Below are 23,557 nucleotides of genomic sequence, written 5' to 3'. Positions count from 1 at the left end.
CAGCCATCGCCATCTCGTTTTTTTTTATTGGAGCCAGAAGTAACCATATTTGGGCTAGAGGCTGGCACTGTAGAGGAGCGAGGGGTGGATCTGACTGAGAAGCTGAGGACACTAATTGGCAGACAGGTTGTCACTCAAAGCAACCTACCCTTAATCATGTGGAACTATAAGCCTTAATAAAATGTAATTGGGTTAGCTATATAAAAATTCACCCCCTATGCTGGTGTCATGAAGGTAAGATATATGTACAGAGGCCACACCAGGCTGTAAACGTGTTTATTTATGCCGTTAAGTTGGGCATTTTAACATGGGTGCCTGCTGGGATTGACTGGCCTCTGGAGCCAGCCTCAAGTGGCCATTCAAAGAACTGCACTTTTTTGGCACTTCCTTAGTGGTTTAATTTTTCAGCCCCAGAGGTTGCTACTTGCAAAGGACAGGTGATTCGGAAGTTGCCAAGTCACAATTACATAAATAAAAGAGGCAAGCTTCAAAAACTGCTCTGTTTGATTGTGGCCTGCTTCAACAAAAAAGCGCTCAGACTGATCAGGGCCTTAAACAGTCACAGCTTGATCATGTTACTCACCTTATTTCGCTTCTCAGCCTCCAATATTTTGGCATTGGCTGCTTCTTCTTTCTTCTTTCTTTTTGCCTTTAAGTGCAAACAGGTCTTAAGGTCATAAAACAGGTGCAATGAACTAATTAAAAACACATAAAATGCAGACACCACAAGAGAGCTTGATTGGGCCTGCAAACTCTGATTAATGAAAACTTAATGAAGATAATTTTTTAAATGAAGATCATCAAGTAGAAATTATAAAAGGCTATGAAAAATATCTTAAATCTGTGAAATATCTATAAATCTGATTTGTTTGTGGTGTACTTAAAATAATGTTTAAGTTTGGTATGTGTTTGCTTTCTTTAATCATCTGTTAATGCGATCAATAGAAAATATTCCACAGAGAACTAAACAGAGCCGGTGGCTCACTGATAAAGTCACATCTAACATATTGAAATCTTGAGCAATGAGATGATTATTTCCCCCCATTAACACTGAGAGACAAAATGGCTGCAGTTATGAAACACCAGCAGGCAGTGAGAATAAATTAAGCAAAATTTCTATCAGTAATTATAGCCACAACGAAATCCTGTTAAGAGCTGCTTGCCAAGCGTGTCAACTGAAATTTGATTTCTAAAAGCTAAAATACTTCACAGCTTCTATTAGTGGGAGAATGCAAAATAGGTATTTCACCTAGCCACGGTAAACTCTGGGCCACCTCTTACTTAATGAAATACTGTATTTTGTATTAAGCTCCATCATGGTCTGAGGAGATTTTCATATTCAATGGCACTTTTGCAAAAAAACCAATTAGGCATTAGTCACATGTACTCACTAGATGTGGCTGGAAGTGGGACCACATAATTTAGGAATAGCCTTTGGTTGGGTTTTTTAAAAATCCTATCAACAGCAGAAAGGAAGTGTTTTAGAATGTTTCTGCAATAACTTTCAGGACGAACCTCGAGAATTTGCTGTGCACGGAGTTCTTTCTCCATACGAATTTGCTGAATGCGCTTGATCTTCTCCTGGTAAAAGGATGAGGGCAAGATCAAATGAATTAACTGTTAAGTCATGCATGTTATAGAGTGGCGGGAGGGAGCGGGATGTGGGGTGAAGAAGTACAGTGGGTCTATGCAGATGAGGAAGGTGCAGCATTCTGAGGGATAGCAACTTCCTTGTAGGAATTCAAAAGCAATTCAACTGTGTTTAAAAACCTTTTTCACCTTGGAGCACACAAACTCTGAATAAGAACAGAGCAGCTGCAGATGGTTATGAAGCTTTGCACGGAAAATTAAACAATGCATGCAAAGGAGGGTCCTTACTTGCTGTTTAAGAATCTTCATCTGCTCCCTCTTTTTCCGCCTCTCCTCTGCGGCCATTATTGCTGGAAGACACAACACATTAGGCTTGCACACAGCATTACGATGGAGCGTTAGAAGAGTGTGAACACGGAGAAGCTGTTTACCTTGTTGTTTCCTTGCCTCTTTGGCTGCTTGCGCCATGGCCTGCTTCTCGAGCTTCCTCATCATTTTGATCTGAGCTGCCTGTCGAGCTATTTCTGCAGCACGATGAAATATGTTACTGAAATCACAGACCCTATTAAGAACTTAAACGAAAAAGTGACCCACAGATGCTCTTACAATTCCCCAAATCCCTCTCAACAACCTTCAGAGAAAGTGCCTGGAGGTTCTGCAATGAGCTACTGTGCTTATGTGCAATAGTGACAATACGGCCTATTGAGAAATCAATAAGATAATTTCTATCATTTGTGATTCTATGAAGAACCCGTTGTGACACCACAACAGATAATTGAAAACTGTTCTACTATTAATGTCCACATAGCTATTAAAGTGCTCACTTTATCATCAGCAATCAATTATCCTTACAAAAGACATCATACCACTAAGTATAAATAACTAACACAATATGCTGTACAGCCAATAGTTGAAGGTGTTTGATGGTTGTTTTCTTTTGACCAGGTGCTGCTGACATTTGCAGTAAACTGACCTTGAGCCTCCAGTTTGCGTAGCAGCTTTGCATCACCGACATCTTGGAAGCTATTTTCACCAATACTAAGAGGATGAGACTTCCACTGTCTGGACCCATTCCCATCACCTATTGGCTGCCGCTCAGACTGTGTGCACCTGCTGCGCCTCCCGTCCATCGCTATGATACTTGGAGCGATCTCCTCCTCTGCCAGCAGGACCCACTGTAAACCCTGGGGAAAGAAAGACGCATTAAATATAAGAAAACAAACAAAAACTGGCAAGATTAATCATCTACGCTACTCTAATTTATGGATTTTTTTTTTTTATGTTGACTGGTATAACTACTTAAAGCTACAACAGTGTGGTGGTGTTGGGAACATACAACATGCCTCAGGATGCATTTTTTTTTACTTTTCCTGCATTTAGACCATTTTTCATGCTTTAAACTAACTTCTACATTTAATATAAGGACCTTTTGATGTCTCGCAGAGTTCTAAAAACAAATAGATGCAGGCATTGTCATTTCTATCAGTGCAATTTCATCAGTTACAACATTAGATTGAAACATATCTTTAATATATCAAAAAAGAAGAAGAAACATTTACCTCTGGTCCCTCTCTGGCTTCATAAAAGTCACCAACTTTAATTTTCGTACTGAAGCTGAAGTTATCCCGTGAGATTTCAGTTATTCCATTCCGCAGTAAGTACTGCAGACAAAAGAACAATGCGTATTAATTAAAGCAGTTATTTTCAGCCATATTAACTGGTCAAACACCTCACACGTCATCATCTCCCACCTGAGGGCAGAAACATAACACCATACTGATGCAGTGAGCACATACGATCATTTTAGGATATAAATCTAATTTTAATAAAAAATAAAGTGACACATTATAGATGTACCTTCATTACATCAGGGTACTGACGCAGCTTCTTCCCACATGGAGCAAAATAAGCCACCTCTCCTTGTAGACGACCTGCGACAGTCCTGATACGGGTCTCTCTCTGCCACCTAAGAAAACAAAGAAGAAACATTGCAAACAGTACATACAAGGTAGTTAAAACAATGTCACAACCACTGTACAGCTGTGTTTATTCATTATAAATAAACACTTCTCTCCTGTAGTCTAATAATGTAAGACAGATACACATCATCTTCAAGTTGACAAGATCAAGCAAACAAGGAGATAAACTATGTTAATCATGTCTGTACAGCTGTGTAGTCTGTGGCCTTGGCGTCCTCTGACCCTTCCAGTAATCGCACTCCTAAATGGCCATGCGCCAAGTAGGGCTACCCCTCAGTTCCTACGAGCTCCGCTGGAGAGCAGCCATGGCTTACACACACAGGACATGCAGGCCGTTATCCTGCACAGAGCACGGGCTGATATACAGTCATATGGCCTCTGTTTCCTGTGAACCTGCTGATGAAAAACATCCCTAGAAGATGAAAGGCGCTCTGATCCATGGCTGCAGAATTTGTGGGCAGGGAGCTACAAATGTTGCATGTCTGTGTTGAGGCTGGATGCAATTAACCCCTTGATGCTTAAGTGCTGGGCCTCATTTCATTTCCTGCCTACTGCTCAAGACTGAGGTTTTAAAGGCGCCCCTAAAAAGCAAGGCGAGGATGGGTTTTTTCTGTGGTCTAGTCCTACTTAGCTCTTGATGAAGACATCACTTTTCTCAAATAAGGAACTCTAGTGGTGCTTTTTACAGTAACAGGTAGGGTATTTACCCTGGGGAAATTGTTTGAGCATGATTGCTACATTCATGCCAGGTTTCATATCTACACAGTTAGCCACTTTTACATATCAGATGATAGATAAACAACTTGCTCGTAATGGCTAAATAAGAGTAGCAGTTGAAGGAATGGACTGTTTCTTATTCATTTTTCTTACAGGGGTGATTATGTCATCACTGAAAGTTTCTTGATCATTAAGAAAGTTTTCTAAAACACAATTCATCGTGTGGCCACTCCTGAGATATGATCATGTGTCTAGGGCTGCGCCACAAAGCAAAGATGTCCACACATGACCTTTTATGAAAGGTCACTAGCCAGCCTTCAGTGAGCTGACATTTTACTACAACACTAAGTGCATAAACACAAACAATGCACAACTGTGGGGACAAATGGGACACGGTCAGTCCATCACACCTTTATGTGTGTCTTGTAAAACGAAGTGCATGCACAATGTCTCACCCAAACTCAAGAGGCAACCGCAGAACTCTCTCATCTGTTACTCTCCTCCTCTTCCCTGGTCCTAGAAAACAGGAGAAATGACTCAGCGCTTTTCGCACCTCCAGGGGGGACGTGAGCAAATCCACAACCTGCCATGATTACAGATATATCCACTACACAGAATAAGGAGGGGGGCACTGCACTGCAAATACAGAACCTCAAACAAAAGGAAACTCTGTTAGACATCACTTCATTGTGGATAGTTGTTTTATAAATTAAATGGCAGACTATGGGTATCAACATCAAAATGTTAGACAGACAGTATTCAGACAGATAAGAGAAGTGCAAACAAAGAAACAGACCTCTTACAGCAGCAACCCTCACCACTGCCATGACAGTTCAGTGTTTATAAATGTTTCTTTAAGATCATCATATAATTTATGACATACCGCTGTGACATGCCTCTTCTATTACTGCTATTAAATGGAAAAAGAAAAGAATACTTTTCCATTATGGCAAGTCAGAATTGAGCTCTGTTAATAGTGTAATATGCTCCGTGACTCATCCAGTATCAGATGTATAAGGCATCTGCCTGGGTTATTAAAGCAAAAGCTGCTGGGGACCATCAAAACAATGACGTAACCACTTTCTTCCAGAGAGCTCATTTTAAGCTGGAACTACTGAGAGATGTAGATCCATGTTTTCATACTGGAAAAATAAGCGTAATTTTTCCACTGATAGGTTGGATAGTCTGAATAAGCAAAGTGAGTGGAGGAAAAATAAATACCATGCTGACTTTGGACTCATGATCCTGCTCTGTTATCTGAGTGAGTAACGCTTTCCTGAAGCCTGAATCACAAATTAAAGGGGACCTATTATGCTCATTTTCAGGTTCGTACAAGAACATGTTCACATGCTTTAATGTTCAAAAAACGCTTTACTGTCTCATATTGTCTGTGCTGGAACACCTGTGTTTACCCTCTGTCTGAGACGCTCCATTTTAGCACCTGTCTCTTTGAGCACCCCTTCCGAAAAAGCCCAGTGTGATCTGAGTGGTCAGTGTTTCAGGTCTTGTACATCTGGGCATCTTTGCACAGTCATTGCAGCTGGGGGAATGACTGTGATGGATAAAGCGGCATGTTCTACCATGGAAAATCCCCTATAAGAGCTTCTAAACCAAAATCTTTACAACCGGACATGTTGCAGCAGAAACATGATCCGAAATGGAGAGAAATTAACAACATCTGCAACCAGGATTAAAGGTTTCCCTGACGTTAGCATGTAGCAGCGTGGGCTACGTGATGTAAGCACGTGCAGTAGCCTGCCTGGATAATCATTCACACAAGCTGACATGAGTTTCTCGCAAAAGCAGAATAGCCGTTGGAAACTGAGTATTCAGAAGGATCTGAAGCCTGAAGTTTTTGCTCACAGGGTTTACTTTTACATAAGATTACCTCATCATTTAAAACCTAAGCCACATTTAATATGAACACCTGACATTGTAACATTTTATACATCTATATATCTATATCTATATAAAGATCCCCTTTAAAGTATCTCATTAAATTGTAAAGCTGTATTGTAGGTTAGGGATGTATTTGGTTGTTGAGCAAACACAGATTTGTTACCTGGCAGCGTGGCAAACGTGAAGGATGGCGATAGGGTGCTGTGGTTACCCGCTGCCCCTGAACTGGTCACTGTGGTGGAGGTGAGCAGACCACTAGATAAACTAGGAGGCTTGACGATCTGCAGGTTAAGCAGGGAGCAGTTGGCTGAGAGGTTCAAGGTGGACTTGTGAGAAGACAAGGGCGCTTTAGTGCGTTTCAGGGGAGTCCTTTCTGCATCGCTGTCTGCTGCTGTCTCACTGCGCTCCTTCATATCATCCTCGGAGCCATCAGAATCGCTATCCAGATTGCTCTCTGACTCTGCGGGGGATTCCAGCGTGAGGCAGGGAAACAGAGAGAAAGCAAAATTACAACCTAATTAGGATTCTTTCCACGACCAAACCTCATCCCACATCTTATATCTGCAATAACATGTTGTCAGTGGCATCTCTTCATTCAATTAAAGGGATAGTTTGAATTTTTTGAAGCCTACATAACAATAATTATCGGTTCAGGTGGATGCTATATTGTGAATATTTTCATCACTTCTTCTTGCCATCAGACAGCCCTTTCTGACTGAGAACAGAAGCTGTTAGATTTCATTGCTTTCTTTGAAGCCCCAGACTTTTACTTCGCTTAACACTGGAGTTGCTGGTCTACTGCTGCCTTGATCAAGCAGTTTTTTTTTGTGTTATTGTGTGTATTTATGTATTAAAGGATTAGTTCAGATTCACAAAAGACACATAATAACATAAACTTACTGATGCACACAGCGGTAGACCAACAACTGTCATGTTCTGCGAGGTAAATTATTGTTTTTATCAATGGAATCTGGTGGCTTTGAAGATGGTATAGATAAGTTTTAGTTTCAGGATAAAATAAAGTGGTGAAAATATTCTGAATATAACATTCACTTAAACTTTTTTAGGTGGCTACAATATGTTTTACTGCTGCCCCCATCCACAGCAGTCCAGTGCTTAGCTTCCATGGCAGTGGGCCTGCCTGCTTCTCCAAACTGGTGGCCTGTAGACTGCCATCTACTGTATGTAATTCACTGACAATGGATAAGTACCTCATACAACCCCACTTTAAAAAAATCTTAACTATCGCTTTATAAAAGGGTCTGTTTAATCTAACCTGACAGGCTACTGCCAGAATCTTCATCGTCAATATCATCTTCATTGTCTTCATCGTCGTCATCCAAGTCATCTCCTAAAGAATCGTCTGAGTCTTTGCTGCTGTGGATATCAGACTCACTGCCTCTGACCAAGTCCACAGGTGGACAGGATGAGCTGGGTTTAGACAGGCTCTTCACTAGATGCAGAGACTTGGGAGTCTTGGTCTTTCTTGGTCTGTGAGCAAGACTTGATGAGGCTGATGATTTAAGTGGGGAAGCAGAGCTGCCAGACATGTCCTTAGTACCAGTGCTCAGGTTGATGGGCATGGGACAGGGAGGGCTGGTGGCTACCAGGAGGGGCTTGCTACTGGGGGTGCTGCTCTGGCTGCGGGGCTTGGTGATGAGAGCCAAAGGGGCATCCTGAACTGCGCTGTGGATCGCTCCATTAAGGTGATGGCTCAAGAACAGATTGGTGTCATCGCTGTGTGGGAGAGACAGTAAATGACTGCTCAAGGTATCTGATGAATGTTTATGCTGTGTCTGCGACGATGAGGAGGATGCTGAGTTTTTGTGACTTTTATGCCAGTTCTGGTTCTTAGGTCGCAGGGAGAACGCTTGCTTCACAGAGTCCTTGGAGTGGAGGGACTTCATGAGTAAAAATGAAAAAGAAAGGGAAACAAAGAAAAAAATAAGAAGTAATTACACAAACTGTCACTCACATTACATTACTGTGGGCTGTGAATGAAGGAATTTAAGGTGTAATAAGAGACAGGGACAATGAAGAGCAGGCTCAAGCCTGTCAACTCCAGTAAAGATAAAAAGGCTGCTGTGGAAAAATATTTTCAAATTGTTTGGCTTAGTGCCATTGTGTGACTCTAGCTGTCATCTTGTATTTGTTGCCATTGTCATACTCCGGCAATCAAAAGCCTGTATTTAATGTACCACCGGCATATGAATTAAAACCCCCTTGTTACAGACTGCTACATTTTCCCTCCTTCTCAAAACAGTGACAATAACAGAGTCCTGTTAAAAGAGACAGATTTCTCCTCTCCTGATAACAAACATCCCAAAGCGTAACAGAGCTAATTGCTTGTCAATTTTGTGAAGTATTCCCAATAGAGCTAAATGCATTGTCACTTCTAGTCATGTAGTGGTCACATGCAGTATAATAAAAGCCCTGATTTCATTATAGTAATTTGTTATTTTGTACCTTAGGCAGAATTCAAAGAAAAACACAGAAACGCTGAAGCTGCGGTGCAGCAATGTGAAAAACAAATATAACTCACCTGTTTTAATTTAAAACTGTTCAAGTGTAACAATCTTTCATCAGAAGGGTTTCCACTGCTCTCCTTCATGCCATCAGCCAGCTGGGTGTGCTTCAGAGAGGGCATCAGGAATTTAGGTTTATGTGGAGGCTTTTGTGAGGCTGACGGTGTTGGTGGTCTGGGTGAAAAGGAGAGGGAGACAGGCTTGGGTGAGGAACACAGAGGCAGGGGCTTCGCAGGGGAACAGAGAGGGTGAGGTTTTGGAGAGGAGGAGACAGAGCCATGCTTCGGTGAGGACGAATGAGAGAAGTGCTTTTGTGAGGTGGAAGGATGTGAGTGTTTCGGTGAGTTGGAGAAGGAGACAGGGTTGGGTGAGGACCTGGAGCGCAGAGGAGAGGCCTCCCTGTGGGACGGTGCTAGGGGACTGTTGCCGGCTGCCAACCCTGTGGCCTGGATGACACTGATGTGCTGCTGGCCTTTCTCCTCTGCAATCCTGGAGCTCTGGAGGAAGAGCGCTGCGGACTGTGACAGGCCAGCAGGATGAGAAGAGGACTGCAGGCGGTGCGGGGAAGTCAAAGTCTCCCGATGGCTGTCTGGCGTTGTATTTCCATCGGCAGTGCAAGGTCTCTTCTTTTTACTCTCAGAAGTGTTCTGTGTCAGCCGCTGAGTAGGAGGATGAGGAAAAGACAGCATGTCATGTCAGCTCCTACTGAGAGAGCCTCACAGTGGCAGCCCTGTCAGCTAGCACATACATCCAGTTTGCCACCCACCACCATAGCTGCTCTTGACAATCCACATAACATCTACTTAACAGAGTGCAAATTTGTCAGACAAAAAACTTACAAAATAACTTATTTTACCAGACATTTTTATCTTGGTACATTATTCAAAAAGAAACTTAAAAAAGGAAAGTCTTTTAAAAATGTTATGGACAACACTACGTGTGCTGCTGAATATTTAAACACAAACACCAAAAGCTTTTGTTAGAGACGCTTACCTTGACTTTCCTTTCCACTCGACTCTCTTTTTCTGAATCAGAGTCCTCACTATCATTGCTCTGATCATCCTCATCTTCATCATTGTCCTCCTCGTCCTCTCCCTCCTCCTCCATGTCATCAGGATCACTGCTGCTCTCCTCGCCATCACTGGAGCTATCTGACAATGATCCTGATTGGCTGCCACTCATGCTGGAGATCTCTAGTGGTCTTTTGTTGGGTCTCTAAATAAAAAGTAATTAAAGTCCACATTTTTTTATCAGGAGAAAGGGTGGCGGGAACAACAGAGCAGTGAAGTGAGTTTTCATGCAGTGTATTGTACTCAAGTGCTTGAGCAAAAAAACAGTGTTTCACCTTTTCTTTTGTTTTCTGAATGATCTTCTGGTGCAGTTTGCCCGGGTCCTGGCTGTTCTTTTGAATCCGACTACTGTTGTTTTTAATTTTCTCCATGCTTCCCTTTGTTGGAAATGAACTGGTGTTCACAGCAGAGTTCCCAGTAGGTGAAGAAGCACTCCTACCATTCACTGTCCCAATTACGCCTACAGAAACTGGCATTGTGCATTTCTTTAGAGGGATACTCATGACAGCAAGCAATAGTCACACACATTAAGAGGACAATAAGTCTCATAGACCCTGTTTACACTTGGTTTCAAAATGGCAATCCAAACACAAGCGGACAGCCGAGACACATTGCTGTTTACACCTGTGTCTATTGTGCGTCTCCAAGGGGTCCAGCTGACCACTTGTGTTCAGATTTCATTACTGCCTATGTCATTTCCACCAGAAAGTCAAAGGGCCCTGCACACAATTATTACATCCGCACTCTTGCCAGTCATATTATCAGTTGTGTTGGTACAGCTGGAGACGTTGCTGTCAGCAGAATCCAATACATCTCCATCCATAGGGCAAAACAATGGTCATGCAACACTTCATCCAACTTGTTGTACGGGGCAAGTTACAGAGCGTTGGCATGCTGGCACCAAAACGTCCTGCACTGATGACGTATCTTTCTGTTATGCCTTTGGTGGGGGCGCATCAGGACCATAGTCTGTATATAAAGATGGACCACATGACAACAAAGCCAAAATGTCTTGATCGACCCCTGGTGGCTAGCTGCAGTAAAGATAATAAACCCCACCCCCTCCATGTTAAAGCCAAACTCTAAAATCTAAGTACACATCAAATAAAATTTTCCCAAAGATGGTGTCTATCATTTTAGGCAGCTCTTATCATGCTGATGTATGTTTGATTTTTCTGAAAAATTTGGTTTAATTAGTTATTTGCTGCGATATTAAGAGGGTGTGGCATCATGATTGACAGCTGTCCGTGTCAATCGATATGCCCGTGATTAATGGCGCTGCTCGCGATTGGGTGGGATGAGTGTACAGGCAGGAACTCGACATCGCAGCTCCATTTCCTGATCACTACTGTGCAGACTCTGGCTCCAAATGATGTCACTTGTGCAAGATGGCTGTGCCCGTAGCAAGGATATATTGCCTCCATTTTTGTACAGTGGGAGGAAGTGAAGTGTTGTCCATTTTTATATACCATTATTGATAAGAATGCATTTTGGTTTACACTACAAAAGATATGCGGTCAAACGCATCCCAGACCCCAGGCCATTTACAGTTGTATTTAGTGCTGTGCAATTGTGATCCGTTTGCCCGAGATGTATTTTAAAAAGAAGTGTAAACAGAGTAATAATGAAATCTTTATGTTATACAAAACTATGTCTATGATCTTATGTAGGAGCGGGCTCTTTTTTACCTGAGGTACGCGACTGCAAGTGAATGGGATCGTGGCTTTTGAATGTTGACGCAAACGCAGGATGTAGACCCAGAAGAGGAGGGAAGAAGGCTGCCGCTCCTCTGGAATGTGCCTCAGATGGCCGCCACCAGTCTGGAGTGGGGGAGCGAGACACTTTATCTAGATATGCAGAGAATCCAATCTGCCAACATTTTATAAGAACATGTTTTATACAACCTGTCAACAGCACCAATCACTTAGTTCAAAATAGAGTTTTGCATTGAAGACAAGTGCACTCCACTGACTGTGATTTCATCCCTTTATATTGAGGGTTGAAAAATAAAAGCTGAGGTCATTTAGTACAATAGCTGCAAAGATCAACTTCATCTACTCAACATGTAACAGCTGCAACAGTTTCCCAAGAGCAGCATTCTTCTGAAACGACTTCTGCTTTCTAAAACCTCTATTCAAGTTGTGCTGAGTGTCAAGATATTATTTAAAAAGCATGCAATTGGATATCATTGAGAGTTTCGAACATAAAAATAGGTCAAAATCTCAAGTGTGAAGACTGCAAAGGATGAGAAAATAGTACGAACGTCTTTTTGAGTTGCAGAGGTGATTCACATTTTACCTCTGGATATGATACAAGAGGAACCAAAAGTAATTTCAATGACAGACTTGAAAACAATCAACTCAAATAACTCCTTTAATAATATTTAAAAAAAAAAAAAAAAAAACGTTGCACCTTGAGCTTCCCTACCTGGAAATGTACCAAACTGGGAGTGAGCAGCCAATGCAGACAGACCCAGACTTCCTAGGCCTCCGAACTCAGAGCGGCCTGAACTTGACGTGTAGAGCCCAAAGGCTGGACGGCTGACCAAAGGAAAACCATTGGAGCTGCCAGACATATTTAAACGTTCATCTCCTGTTACCTGGATTGGATGGCCTGGAGAAAAACAAGGACACAGTTTACAGAATTATTTAATATATGATCTACTGATAGACTTATAGGTTAATCTTTATATGCAGAAAGACAGTCATTCCAGTTATTCTATCTGCATATACAGTACATGTACAGTACATAACAATGGATTTAACATATCATAGTTAAATCGTTAATTTTTAAACTTATTAACTGTTGATGCCACGATGCCATTAAGGACCTCGTAAGACAATATTTCAAGCTTAAAAAAATGAAGAGTAAAAAATAAAGACAAAGCTGTGGCTTGATCTGTGCAAATAAGAGACACAGCTGTCTGGTGAGCCTGAGAATCTGTTCGTAGTAATGATCATGAATGATTCAGGGTCTGGCACGCCCACTCATATTTGTAAAATGAGAAAACAAACAAACAAAAATTGATTTATGGAATAATGATTCCCACAAAAAATGAAAAATGAAAATGAAAGAAATCAAAGAAGGAAGATAAGGCACCTGCTGAAAGTACTCTAAAATAAAAGGGCTGTACCACTGATGCCAAGTTGATCTATTCCTATTACAACAGCTAAGGGCAATACATCCAGTGTCTGTTATCAGGATTATTTCGATCAGAGAAAGGAGTCTTGCTCTATTAATTAGATCTAATACCTCACTTATATTAAGAACCCAGAGCTGTGCAGGAATGAGCCTGATAAAAGCAAAGCCCAGTTGATTTGTTCTGTGTAAGTGCAGAGCTAACCAGCCTAAACACTGTGTCTGATTCTATATTGTCCTGCTGATGTGACAGGACATTATCAGCTGTTATTCTGGGAGGGTAGCTTTGGCTAGGATGTATTGATCAATTTCCTGTAAAAAACATATTAACACCATCAGGTAAATAAGCTTTATATTTGGCTGTAACTGTTTATTCGTCAAACCATTACCTGTAACTGTAATTTTACTGACTTTGGTGAAAATTAACTGAACAGAATTCTTTTAGGAAAAATTTAAGAAAAAATTTCAGTATATTTACAAAAGTCAGCTGGCATGTCATGATACCAGATTTAGTAGTTAATACCAATACCAGTGAAATTCCACAGTTCTCCCAATTTGACATTATGGTAAAAAACTAAAACAAAACAACAAATCCCATCTACTTAACATTCACTCCATTATTAAAAAACATTTTGTGATATCATTTAACTGTTATTAATCCCTGATGATCTGGCTTGAATGAAAAGTAGAAGTCTAGGTGGGTTCATGACATTTTGTGGGTGAGGAAACATACAGTAATATACAGTTTGCAGTATATTAAATATTTCTCATCCATTGTTGTTGTTCAGCACTTTGCGGATGCAGCATTTTGCCCAAAGTTGAACATTTTTCAACTCTCAGGGACCAGAAAAATGCCAAATGTGCAGCGTTCAGTGCAAAATATATGTGCAGCACCTTGTAAAGCTGCTGCCATTTGTAGCCAGGGTGTCTTCAGGTATCAGACAGTTAAAGTTGTTTTTTAGGACCCATTAAAGACACCTTTTAACCAAATTAGGACAGATTTTTGGACAAATCATGTTTTACTTATCTAAGGACTGCTAGTAAGAATTGCAATTAAGTAGTATCTAAGTGGTCTTGTGCAGAGGTAAGTGTTATGTAGGAATATGCTTATCAGAGTGAATTAAGTCAATCTACATTTTGCCAACAGGTAAGTGCAAGTATGAAGTAAAATGACAGTATTATAGTTTTTTAAAGAAAAACCACACAGGCTTTATTTTTCAAGAGTCTGCTAAGGTTTTAGCCTTGGCTTTATGTACTCGTGTTGTACTGGAACTGTAAAATATTTCACCAGCTTCTTTACAATAACTAGGTCATGCCTTTTCTCAAATGCCATCAATGCCAAATCAGACATTTATTTGTTCTTACTGAGTTAAATTCACAAAGAGCTGCAGCATAAACATTTTCTTAGATACACTCACCTAGTTAAAGCAATTACAAAGCTTTTAAGACTATGAAAGCTTGAGTATAATCCTATTCAAAGGGGTGTTACCATCACTGGTTGTGTGGTATCTTTCTTCTACTTTCCACAGGGGATAAGAAATCTCTTAAAAGAACTCAATTTACTTGATAATCATAAGAGCGATGTGACTACAGAGGTGCCAATGTGCTTTCAGCATTTAGTGTTCAGTCCAAAATAAATTATCTGGGAAATTTCTGTGCACGTTTGGTGTGGGGGGCTGAAAATGAATAATTTATGAGAATGTCTCTAATGTGTTCTTCATTGTGATAGCAGGACAAGAAAAAAAACCACTACTTTTTGGGGCATCTTATCATGAAGGGGGGAAAAAATAATCACAAACCATGGTATGTAAATTTGCACATTATTTTGTGGTCAGGGGTAATCTGACAGCTTATGCATCACCGCTTCTCAATGCATAATGGCTTTGACCACAATTAGTATTCAGAGAAAACAAGAGGATGTTGGCGGCTGCATGCACACTGTGAGGCTGACAGACATGTCAAATCACACAGGATAAACTGGAGCTAAAGGTTGTCAAAAGACATTCACAAGGGCGTACAAAGATTTTTAATTGTGGGCATTCATTAATTCAACAGCCTTTCCATTCCTATTAAAATTGTCTGTAACATGTTCAGACTGGGAGAGGTGTCTTAAGCCTCCTTATTGTTGCACAATTTTAATTCAGTGTTGTTCACTAAATGCAGTTGGACGTCTCCTCCAAACAGATTTGCCTCTTCTTAATTCTTTTTCTCTAAAAAGTTTGTGTAGAACTAAAGTGCATACTTATTGCAAAGTCAGTCGGACTGATGCATTCATTTACATTTATTAATAGCTTGTGAATTTAAGGCTTTTCTGTGGGTGACTGTTAATGCCATTTGAAGAGCTACACACTTGAACTTTAACCTAACTGAAATCATTTATAAACCCTGTCCGAAATGTTGACAGAATGATAAAAATATAATGACTTAAAACTAAATAACACATCACAAAAATTCACTCTGAGTCACTGTGATCCTGTGCCTCCACTTTGTGTACATCTAAGCAGTGTGTGTGTATGTGTGTGTGGATGTGTGCACGTACCACAGGTGGTGAGAGGGGAGCTGCCCGCAGGGCTAGGGGCCGGGCTGCTTTTTGTGGAGGGTGTCTGGGGTGGAGCAGGAGAGGAGCTGGCTGAAGAGGAGGCCATGTGAAGGGAGGACGGGGCCGAGGATGGGGAGGCCAGCCGCTCACCAAACTCCATATCTGTCAAACACAATTCAGTCAATACTTGCAAGAGAAGAAAAGAAGGGGAGGAAAAAAAGCCACTCATGCTACACATCCCACTGAGAGTCCGTTTCTCTCTGAAACACACATCTGAATTGCCGTCAAAAACAATGCTGGATTTCAACCCATCATCTCGATGTGCATGACTCCTTTGTGAAAGCAACACGTTGTCCACTATTACTGCAAATTAGGCTTGCTGCCAATTCAATGGTGTTGTTTACTGGCTTTTTTTTTTAACCAATTTATTCTTTGGTTTTTAATACACAGTATCAGTTATATGACAATCACCATATTCTGTCTGCAAACCAAAAAAAATAAAATAAATAAATTTCCTTTAAAATAAAAAATTACAAGACCATAATAACCAAGAGAAGATAAGACAGACAACACTAACTTAAGTTGCGATTAGAAAGTCACACTTTGCATTGATTTAACAGATTATAAACACAACTACAACTTCACCAAGCATGTGATTTTTTAAACTATTTTGACAATAAATTAATCAATCTTTAAGTCATATATCGAGCAAAATGCCAGACATTTGCTGCTTTAAGCTTCTTAAATGTTGTGATGTGCTGCTTTTTTCTGTTTTATATTACTGTAAATATAATATCTTTTGGATTTTAGACTGTTTGGACAGCAATTTTCAAGACTTCACCTCTGGGAAAATGTAAGGCATATTCCATTGTTTTCTGACATTTTATTTAATAAATGACCAATCAAGTAATTGTATATTTAAAATCAACAGTACACTTTAGTTGTTGCCTGAGATAATAATACTAATAACTGCGTAATCATTTTACAAAACTCTGATGTCTAAATAAACGATTCCAAATGCACTGTAATTCAACACTAGTTATACACTTTGGGGTTTTTGCTGTACACATTTAAAGAGTGTATGTAAATGTAAAGCATAATAGCTGAACACAGGTTATCGCAATAATGATATCATGTGATTTTGCATTTAGTTGCCTTAATATTCAGAAATATATTCTAGAGTGATTCACACACACACACACACACATATAAAACAAAGCTGAAACACACACACACACACACACACACACACACACACACATAGACAGTACAGCAAAGTACACGTGGTGCTGGTGATAACTTGGTCGTATCAAAGGTCTTCACAGCTCTTTAATGTAACTGCTGCCATACAGTACACGCTGTGATCGTCTAATGAAGCAGTAACCCAGTCTTCAGGCTCTCATGAACACATTTTCATTAATCCGTCCACAATATTTACATCAAGTCTATAGTGATGAATCAACAGGAGCTGTAATCATAGCCGTTGCCATTTACCCTGATGACTCTCAGACCACTGTTGCTCTGCCTGTTGTCCAAACCGTGCCACAGAGATTCTACTACGACTGTGCTCTTTAATCAGCCCTCCATTTCCTGAATTTTCCATTATTTATGCCACTTCACATCCCCGTGATCACAAAAGCCCACATCTGAAATCCTCTCTGACGCTAACGTTTCCAGATTGTGCTCTACAGCCTGCCTTTGTTATAGTACTGTACATTACACCAACAATTTCTAGATCTCCCTGGTGATTCTCCCCCTGCACAAGGAAACAGGAGCAGCTGATTAATTTGAGGAGACAAAGCTAACCTCTGAATATCAAGTATCATCCTTCAACAGGAACAGCACTGATGAGACGTAAATGACATGAAAGCTGCAGCCATGCTTCACTGGAAAGGCCACTGTTTCCTGCGGTAGTGAGTGGGAGTTTGTGAAGAACAAAGGTGCTTTCAGATTTATAATGCAACGTTAAAAAAGGAGGGAAAAAAACATCTGGTGTCATTTTGACCTTGCTACATCACACTTCACCTGTCACCTGTCATTCATAGATGTCCAGTATGCTAATGGAAAATCAAAAACCTTCTCTGTGTATCAATTATGAATCTGAACAAATGAAATTAAATATTCAACAGGGTGGCAAAGATTTGGTCAAGGCTTAAAGGTAAGAGGTGCCACTAAAAAAAATCTTCACACACACTTTAGTGTTAATTTACTTTTTCATTTTACAGCAATGTGCTGCAGATATGATCTTTTCCTGGGTAATTATTTTCTACTGCATAATTTTCAATCAATAATAATAATAGACCTTTGAAATGTTCAAGGTAGTCTTACTTTATAAATTAACAAAGCCGATTTAGAGTTGACTTCATTCGTCAAATCTAGCATCCCAAACAAATACAATATATGAGCTAAAAGCAGACCTAATCTGAAGTGGAAAGACTGTGTTGCAGCATTTACAGAGCCCATCCTGACTCCATTACTAGAAATTAAAATGGGTTTAACAAGCAAATAAGCTTGAATTTATAGGCAATAAACATAAAACCACAGAGGCAGCAACTACAGTATTATGGGTGTTTTATAATCTACATAAACATTTTAAATTAATTTGATGGATGTATGTACACCATCTTGAGCTAATGTAAGCATGCGAGGTGAAAGACAAACAGCGCAGACATCCTAAACAGCAGGATGCAGGTCCTGTGAAAGCACGTGTGCTAATATGCCAGAGATAATTTACAGAACAAATGGCTCTGATTGAATCAAAGTCATGTTCACATATATGACTCCACGAGCGTAACGCAGCCTGTCATCTCCGAGTGAAAATGTCTTTTTAAACAGGAAAACAATGAACATCTCCACCGAATGAGATGCTGATGAGACAAAGCACAAAACGCCATCAATCATTTAAATGCAGGCTGCTATAACTATTCAAATAAGCAATCTAACCAATAATAGGAACAACTCTGCAACGGCTGTGACACAGTATCGCAAACATTTCTCATAACAGCCTTACATCTCTGGGTCTAAAGCATATTCATTTTTTCCGCCAGGGTGGGAATTTTTTTCTTTTGTGTGAACAAAGCTGTATAAATACTACAAACTGTCGTAGCACTTTGGCTATGCAAACTAGTTTGTATAATAAAATAATAATGTTTGTTTCATGGCTGGAAAATGTACTTTGCTTACTTGCATTGTCCTATTCAAGGTCATGGGTAGCTGGAGCCTATTCCAGCATGCATTAGTACATCAAGCAGAAGTTAGTGAAAATGGCTTATCAGATTGTCAGTCCATTACAGGTGTAAGGGCACACCTGTAAAGGACAGACCTTTTAAAGATTCTCCAACCACCTCGATATGCACGTCTTTGTAATGTAAAGGGAAACTGAGAGACCAACAGGGGACACATGCAAGCACAGAGAGACCAATCAAACTCCAAACACAGAAAGCCCAGGATCAAACACAGGAACTCCCCTGCTGTGAGGAGGCAAAGCTAACCAACTAATCCGTCATGTTGCCTTGGATACAAAAACAGCTAAACAGCAATCATACAGATTGCCGGCCTCAAAGCTAAGCTTGCAGAACCACTGATTTAAATGAAGTCTGCACTTTGCTTCTTCTTTTGGCCTCTTTTATTCTTCTCCTGTTATCTCCCATCTGTTTGGACCTATAAAAAAAAAGGCGAGCACTCTTTTTTTTGTTGTTGTTACTCAATGAACTGGCTCTTACTGTCAAATACCACATATTCTGAACGCCTCCAGGAGGTTGTTCAGTGGTTTATTAACTGACATGACTAGTTTCGCATTTTGGAAAATATGCTTAGCTAGCACCCTGTTAGCTTCATTTATTAGAGCTGCAAATAAGACATAACATTTTCCTCCTACTAGCAAGCACATAGTGTTCAACTGTCATTCTTACAGTCTGGTATTTTTCCAGATGAATCAAATAAGATCTAAATGTTAATTACTGAGCTTGATGCCTGGGCTACACTGTCTGCGTGTGCAGCACATGTGCGTCTTGGAACCTCATGGGGGCTTTTTTCAGCATCAGTGTTGACAGGTTAGAAGAGCCAACCTGGCCGCGTGAGCAGCGCAGCTCAGCTTCAGAGTCTCGGCTATATCTCGGGATTAGCCCTCTAAACAATTAACGTCCGCCCCCTTGCTAGTCGGCACCAGAAATATTAGTCAGTTAAACCAATTAGTGTTTTATTCATTTACCATGCTGCTTAACTGTCATGCAGCCGCCTGCCACTAGTGGGGGCTACAAAGCCCTCAAACAGCAGTCCAACTCCCCACGGTAATGCTCGAGTAGACTGGAGTTTTAAAACTGCACGGTGGGAAATTGGAGAGATGTCCTTTCACAAAACCGGCGTGGTTTGGCAGTGCTTTGATCTAGAAAATGAATTTAGCAATAATTTATCTTTTTTGGGTTAATTTTTGACTGAGTTGCCGTCATGTTCATATTCACACCGCATAGCGCAAAGTGTCTCGTACTTCAGCGGCATTTAAAATCCGACATGGTTGTTGAAGTTTGTGATTAAAGGCTTCAAAGGGCTCTTAATGCAAACAATATTTTTTGGGACATTGTTTCAAATACTTAACAATAAATTGTGCTAATGTTTGTGGTCGACTAGTCTTAATCAAAATTTTCATTTAGTCGCCAGGAACATCCCTAACACTGACACCACAACATATATCTGTTACAGACATGAAAAAAAAATATATTAAGGAGAGGATAATGTTGGCATGTCATCAGTGTCAACCAACATGCTGATAATATCAGTATATCCTTGGTATCAGCCATTATCTGCTTTAAAATGAATAATCAGAATTGGCCAACATGCTTTTTCTTATTTTGCACAATGAATAAACATAACATACTTTTAAAAGCAGAACTGTATTTCATGCCTCCATCCCCTGGTGGGCCATCACGATAAGAGTATGTGTAATTAGTGGAGTACCAGCATTTAATTGAGGAAATACAGTACTCAAAGCAGCAGGCAGCTCTGCAGCAGCCACACTGTCTGTGTGAAAACTGCTCGTGTGCAGGCTGCAGCAGTTCAGTGGGGTAGCTATCACACACTGCTCCAGTGTGGCTCAGCCATTAGAGGTTCTGGTAAGTGGACTTTGTCACATTTGGACAGAGCCAGCCTCGCTGTTTCCCCGTTTCCAGTCTTTAAGATAAGTTAAGAGGAAGCTGGATGCAGCATTATATTTACCATAAAGATATGAGAATAGTATCAATCTCATCTAAGTCATGGCAACAAAGAGAATCAGCGTATTTCTCAAAATGTCAAGCTATTCTTTTAAATGAAATGCTGAAATAAACATAAACTTTAAAAAAAAAAGTTGAATTAATACACTAGCACACTTCATGTAAATTTAAGAATTTATCTTATCACGAAAAGTGATGCATTTGTTTGTCCGTGTATTTACTGTTTCCAGCTGTGTCTCTGTGTGTGTGATGGAGCAGTAGATATTTCACCACATAGTGTTATTATGTTTTGGGCACACGTAAGCATTTGTTTTTCCGTTGTGTGTTCCTCCTTGTCCATGTTATCTTCTTGCACAATAACAGATGGCTGATGCTAACAATGATAATCCAGTAACAGAGTCATCAGCATGGATCAGCAGTATTCGGACTGCAAACACAGTGTCTTTTCAGCTAATGGAGGGTACACACAAGAGGAAGAGGTAGTGTATCAGAGCGTCTTGACACTGTTTAAAGATAGAGGGCTGCATCGCTCAAAGGACCTCTATCTGTTCTCTTACAATCCGTCACGAAAGTGAAGTGATGAAAAAAATGTGACCGAAAAAAGAACTTAAAACATGTCAAGTTCTGACTGTAACTGCCATGCATTGCTGTTAGTCTACTAATTAGCATTACATCATGTTAAATCCACCTCCTCAGACATTAACATCTCCCCGACTGATTCTATACATGGCTGCTTTGACACCAGCTGCACTCTCCCAAACCTCACAAATCAATGCTGGTGTCCATCATCCCACTAAACACAATTAATTCCTTCTAGTACGATGAAAAATAGCAACGCCACTCACTGTTTGGCCTCAGTGATTTTTTAGATGAGAGGAAATAAAGGGATGTAAAAAGCAGAGAGACTGAAACCTTCCCAGTGGTTTACATCAATAAAGCAAATTTTAAAAAGCCATTCGTTCACCCACTTGCCGTTCTCTCTTTGAGGTCACTCAGCAGACCAGCTGAAATGAAGTCAATTATTTGTGAAGGTTTTCTCCCCCCCCAATTTGTGTGTACACACACACAAGATGTGCAGGACGAGAGCTCGCTGTGGGGCAGGCTTTTACGGTCAAAGGATGACAGAAAATGGAGTGTGTGGGGTCGCGGTGGCTACAGTAGGTGCATAACAAGTTCAATGGTACGCCCACAGTTCAGTTGGAGTACCATGCTTCCATGAGTTTCCATCAGTTCTTCATTCTGCCTGTGTCTTCTGATGACAAGTTGCTGTTCCCGGCCCTGACTCCTACTCTACCTGGAGAGTGATGAAGTGTTCTGTCTGACCCATCCCACCAGCTAAGGAAGGAAACTTCAGACTGACCTGCATCAGGGGCAAAGCTACAGTAACACACAGCATTACTCACAAAGTCGGCAGAAAGGGGATTTTCAAGGCCAACTAATGACTTCTGTGTTTGATGATGATGCAGTGGGGGGATTTACAGAACTTCGAAAAACATACACTTTGTTTCCATGGAAGTATTTTCAGACGGAAACTAACACACCCAGTGCAATAAGGTCACGTACAGTGGTTAATTTATAAGCAGACACTACATACAAAGTAGGCAAAAATTGGGGTGTTTTCAGGATGCCATGTATATTAAAAGGTACATTTGAGCTAATTTTCTATACAATCCAATGCTGCAATGTTGTTCACCTTGCATGTGCTGAAATGATTATTTTACAAACAGAAAATTAACCAACACTTGGCTCGCTTCTCAAATGCGAGGACGCCTTTCTCCTACATCGCAAACCAAATCTATTTCTTACCTTTTCCAGGTTGTCTACAAACACAGTAGGAACACACTGCCTTTTCAATTGATGATGTTCAAGTACACTAAGCACTAAGCTGTCACGAGAGCTGTGCAGAGTGATTAAAAGGGAAAACATGGCATTGCTAAACAATCAATACCTTGCATCAAAAGCTGGTTTACCATTCATCTCAGGTTTGCTCTTTGCAAGGAGGGCCCTTTTTTTATGAGCACGCTGGGAGGAAAAAGAAACCATGTGCTTTCAAGAGGTTGTGTTCAGGAGTGCGTGCAAGGATGGTTGTCATCAGTGATAAAAAAACTTCAAAAGAAGCTACTGGATGTAGGTCGTAAATAAGGAATCTGTGGTTAAGTTCACACTGCAAGCCTTAGTGCTCGATTCGGATTTACTGCTTGCAGTGGAAGCTGGCGAATGGGCAAGCACATGATAACGAGGACCAGGACAAAGAGAGCCAAATTTTTAATTATGGCTTTTATAGTGCAATGCCTGCTATTTCTGTATGGAGATGTGTGTGGATGTAAAGTGAGTCTAAGCCAGGAACGATAATATTGTGACGAAAACGGCTTCATGGAAACAGATTCCATCCAAAATTTCCAGACGTCAAGGACTTCTTTTAACTACATCTGTCACTGACTGCCTCCATCACAGCTGTCTTCAATGTTTCTACACCGAGTGACTCCCGACAACGCAGAATTGTGACGAATGTTGATCAAGAGCAACGTAAAATTCGCATGAATTACAATGACTGTTCAGATTGAGGTCACACTGCAAAAGAAATCAGATCTGTATCTGATTTAGGACCACATGTGTAAGTGGCCCAGATCAGAATTTAAAAGCTTACATTCTATTTGATTTGCGTGTTCACACTGATAAGAAATAAACAGACCTGAGTGACATATGAGACATAAAAATCAGATTTGGGCCACTTTTACCTGCAGTCTGAACGTAGCCTGACTGACTATTACTGTTGGGGGGTCGATGGCAGAGCAGTGTTGGTTACAAGGGCTGCTCTGTGATACTGATACAGTCTCACTGTCACTAAATGTGATCCATAGCAATGCCTGCCCTAGTGTTACTATACACCTTC

The 23,557-nt window shown here is 40.6% G+C and overlaps 1 protein-coding gene across 9 annotated transcripts in view; it reads right to left on the bottom strand.

Annotated features, from left to right (window-relative positions):
- LOC126392918 (bromodomain adjacent to zinc finger domain protein 2B) overlaps nucleotides 1-23,557 on the bottom strand; it is a 62,813-nt gene that overhangs the window by 15,609 nt on the left and 23,647 nt on the right. For 6 of the 9 annotated variants that reach the window (XM_050048659.1, XM_050048662.1, XM_050048664.1 and 3 more), the window contains 16 exons: nucleotides 15,458-15,619; nucleotides 12,208-12,393; nucleotides 11,469-11,600; nucleotides 10,056-10,249; nucleotides 9,704-9,925; nucleotides 8,728-9,369; nucleotides 7,462-8,086; nucleotides 6,349-6,645; nucleotides 4,742-4,802; nucleotides 3,448-3,556; nucleotides 3,150-3,251; nucleotides 2,564-2,774; nucleotides 2,022-2,114; nucleotides 1,879-1,940; nucleotides 1,516-1,581; nucleotides 584-649 (listed from right to left, as the gene is read on the bottom strand). In XM_050048659.1, coding sequence (XP_049904616.1) covers nucleotides 584-649; nucleotides 1,516-1,581; nucleotides 1,879-1,940; nucleotides 2,022-2,114; nucleotides 2,564-2,774; nucleotides 3,150-3,251; nucleotides 3,448-3,556; nucleotides 4,742-4,802; nucleotides 6,349-6,645; nucleotides 7,462-8,086; nucleotides 8,728-9,369; nucleotides 9,704-9,925; nucleotides 10,056-10,249; nucleotides 11,469-11,600; nucleotides 12,208-12,393; nucleotides 15,458-15,617 — 3,228 coding nt within the window. In that variant the 5' untranslated portion in view covers nucleotides 15,618-15,619. The remainder of the gene's footprint in view (nucleotides 1-583; nucleotides 650-1,515; nucleotides 1,582-1,878; nucleotides 1,941-2,021; nucleotides 2,115-2,563; nucleotides 2,775-3,149; nucleotides 3,252-3,447; nucleotides 3,557-4,741; nucleotides 4,803-6,348; nucleotides 6,646-7,461; nucleotides 8,087-8,727; nucleotides 9,370-9,703; nucleotides 9,926-10,055; nucleotides 10,250-11,468; nucleotides 11,601-12,207; nucleotides 12,394-15,457; nucleotides 15,620-23,557) is intronic. The other 3 variants (XM_050048666.1, XM_050048667.1, XM_050048668.1) reach the window with 2 other exon arrangements.

The sequence above is a fragment of the Epinephelus moara genome, chromosome 7 (assembly GCF_006386435.1).
Source record: "Epinephelus moara isolate mb chromosome 7, YSFRI_EMoa_1.0, whole genome shotgun sequence".
In the NCBI taxonomy this organism is placed as follows: domain Eukaryota; kingdom Metazoa; phylum Chordata; class Actinopteri; order Perciformes; family Serranidae; genus Epinephelus; species Epinephelus moara.
Note: the sequence above shows the minus strand (reverse complement) of the source record. Positions and strands in the feature narration are given on the sequence as shown.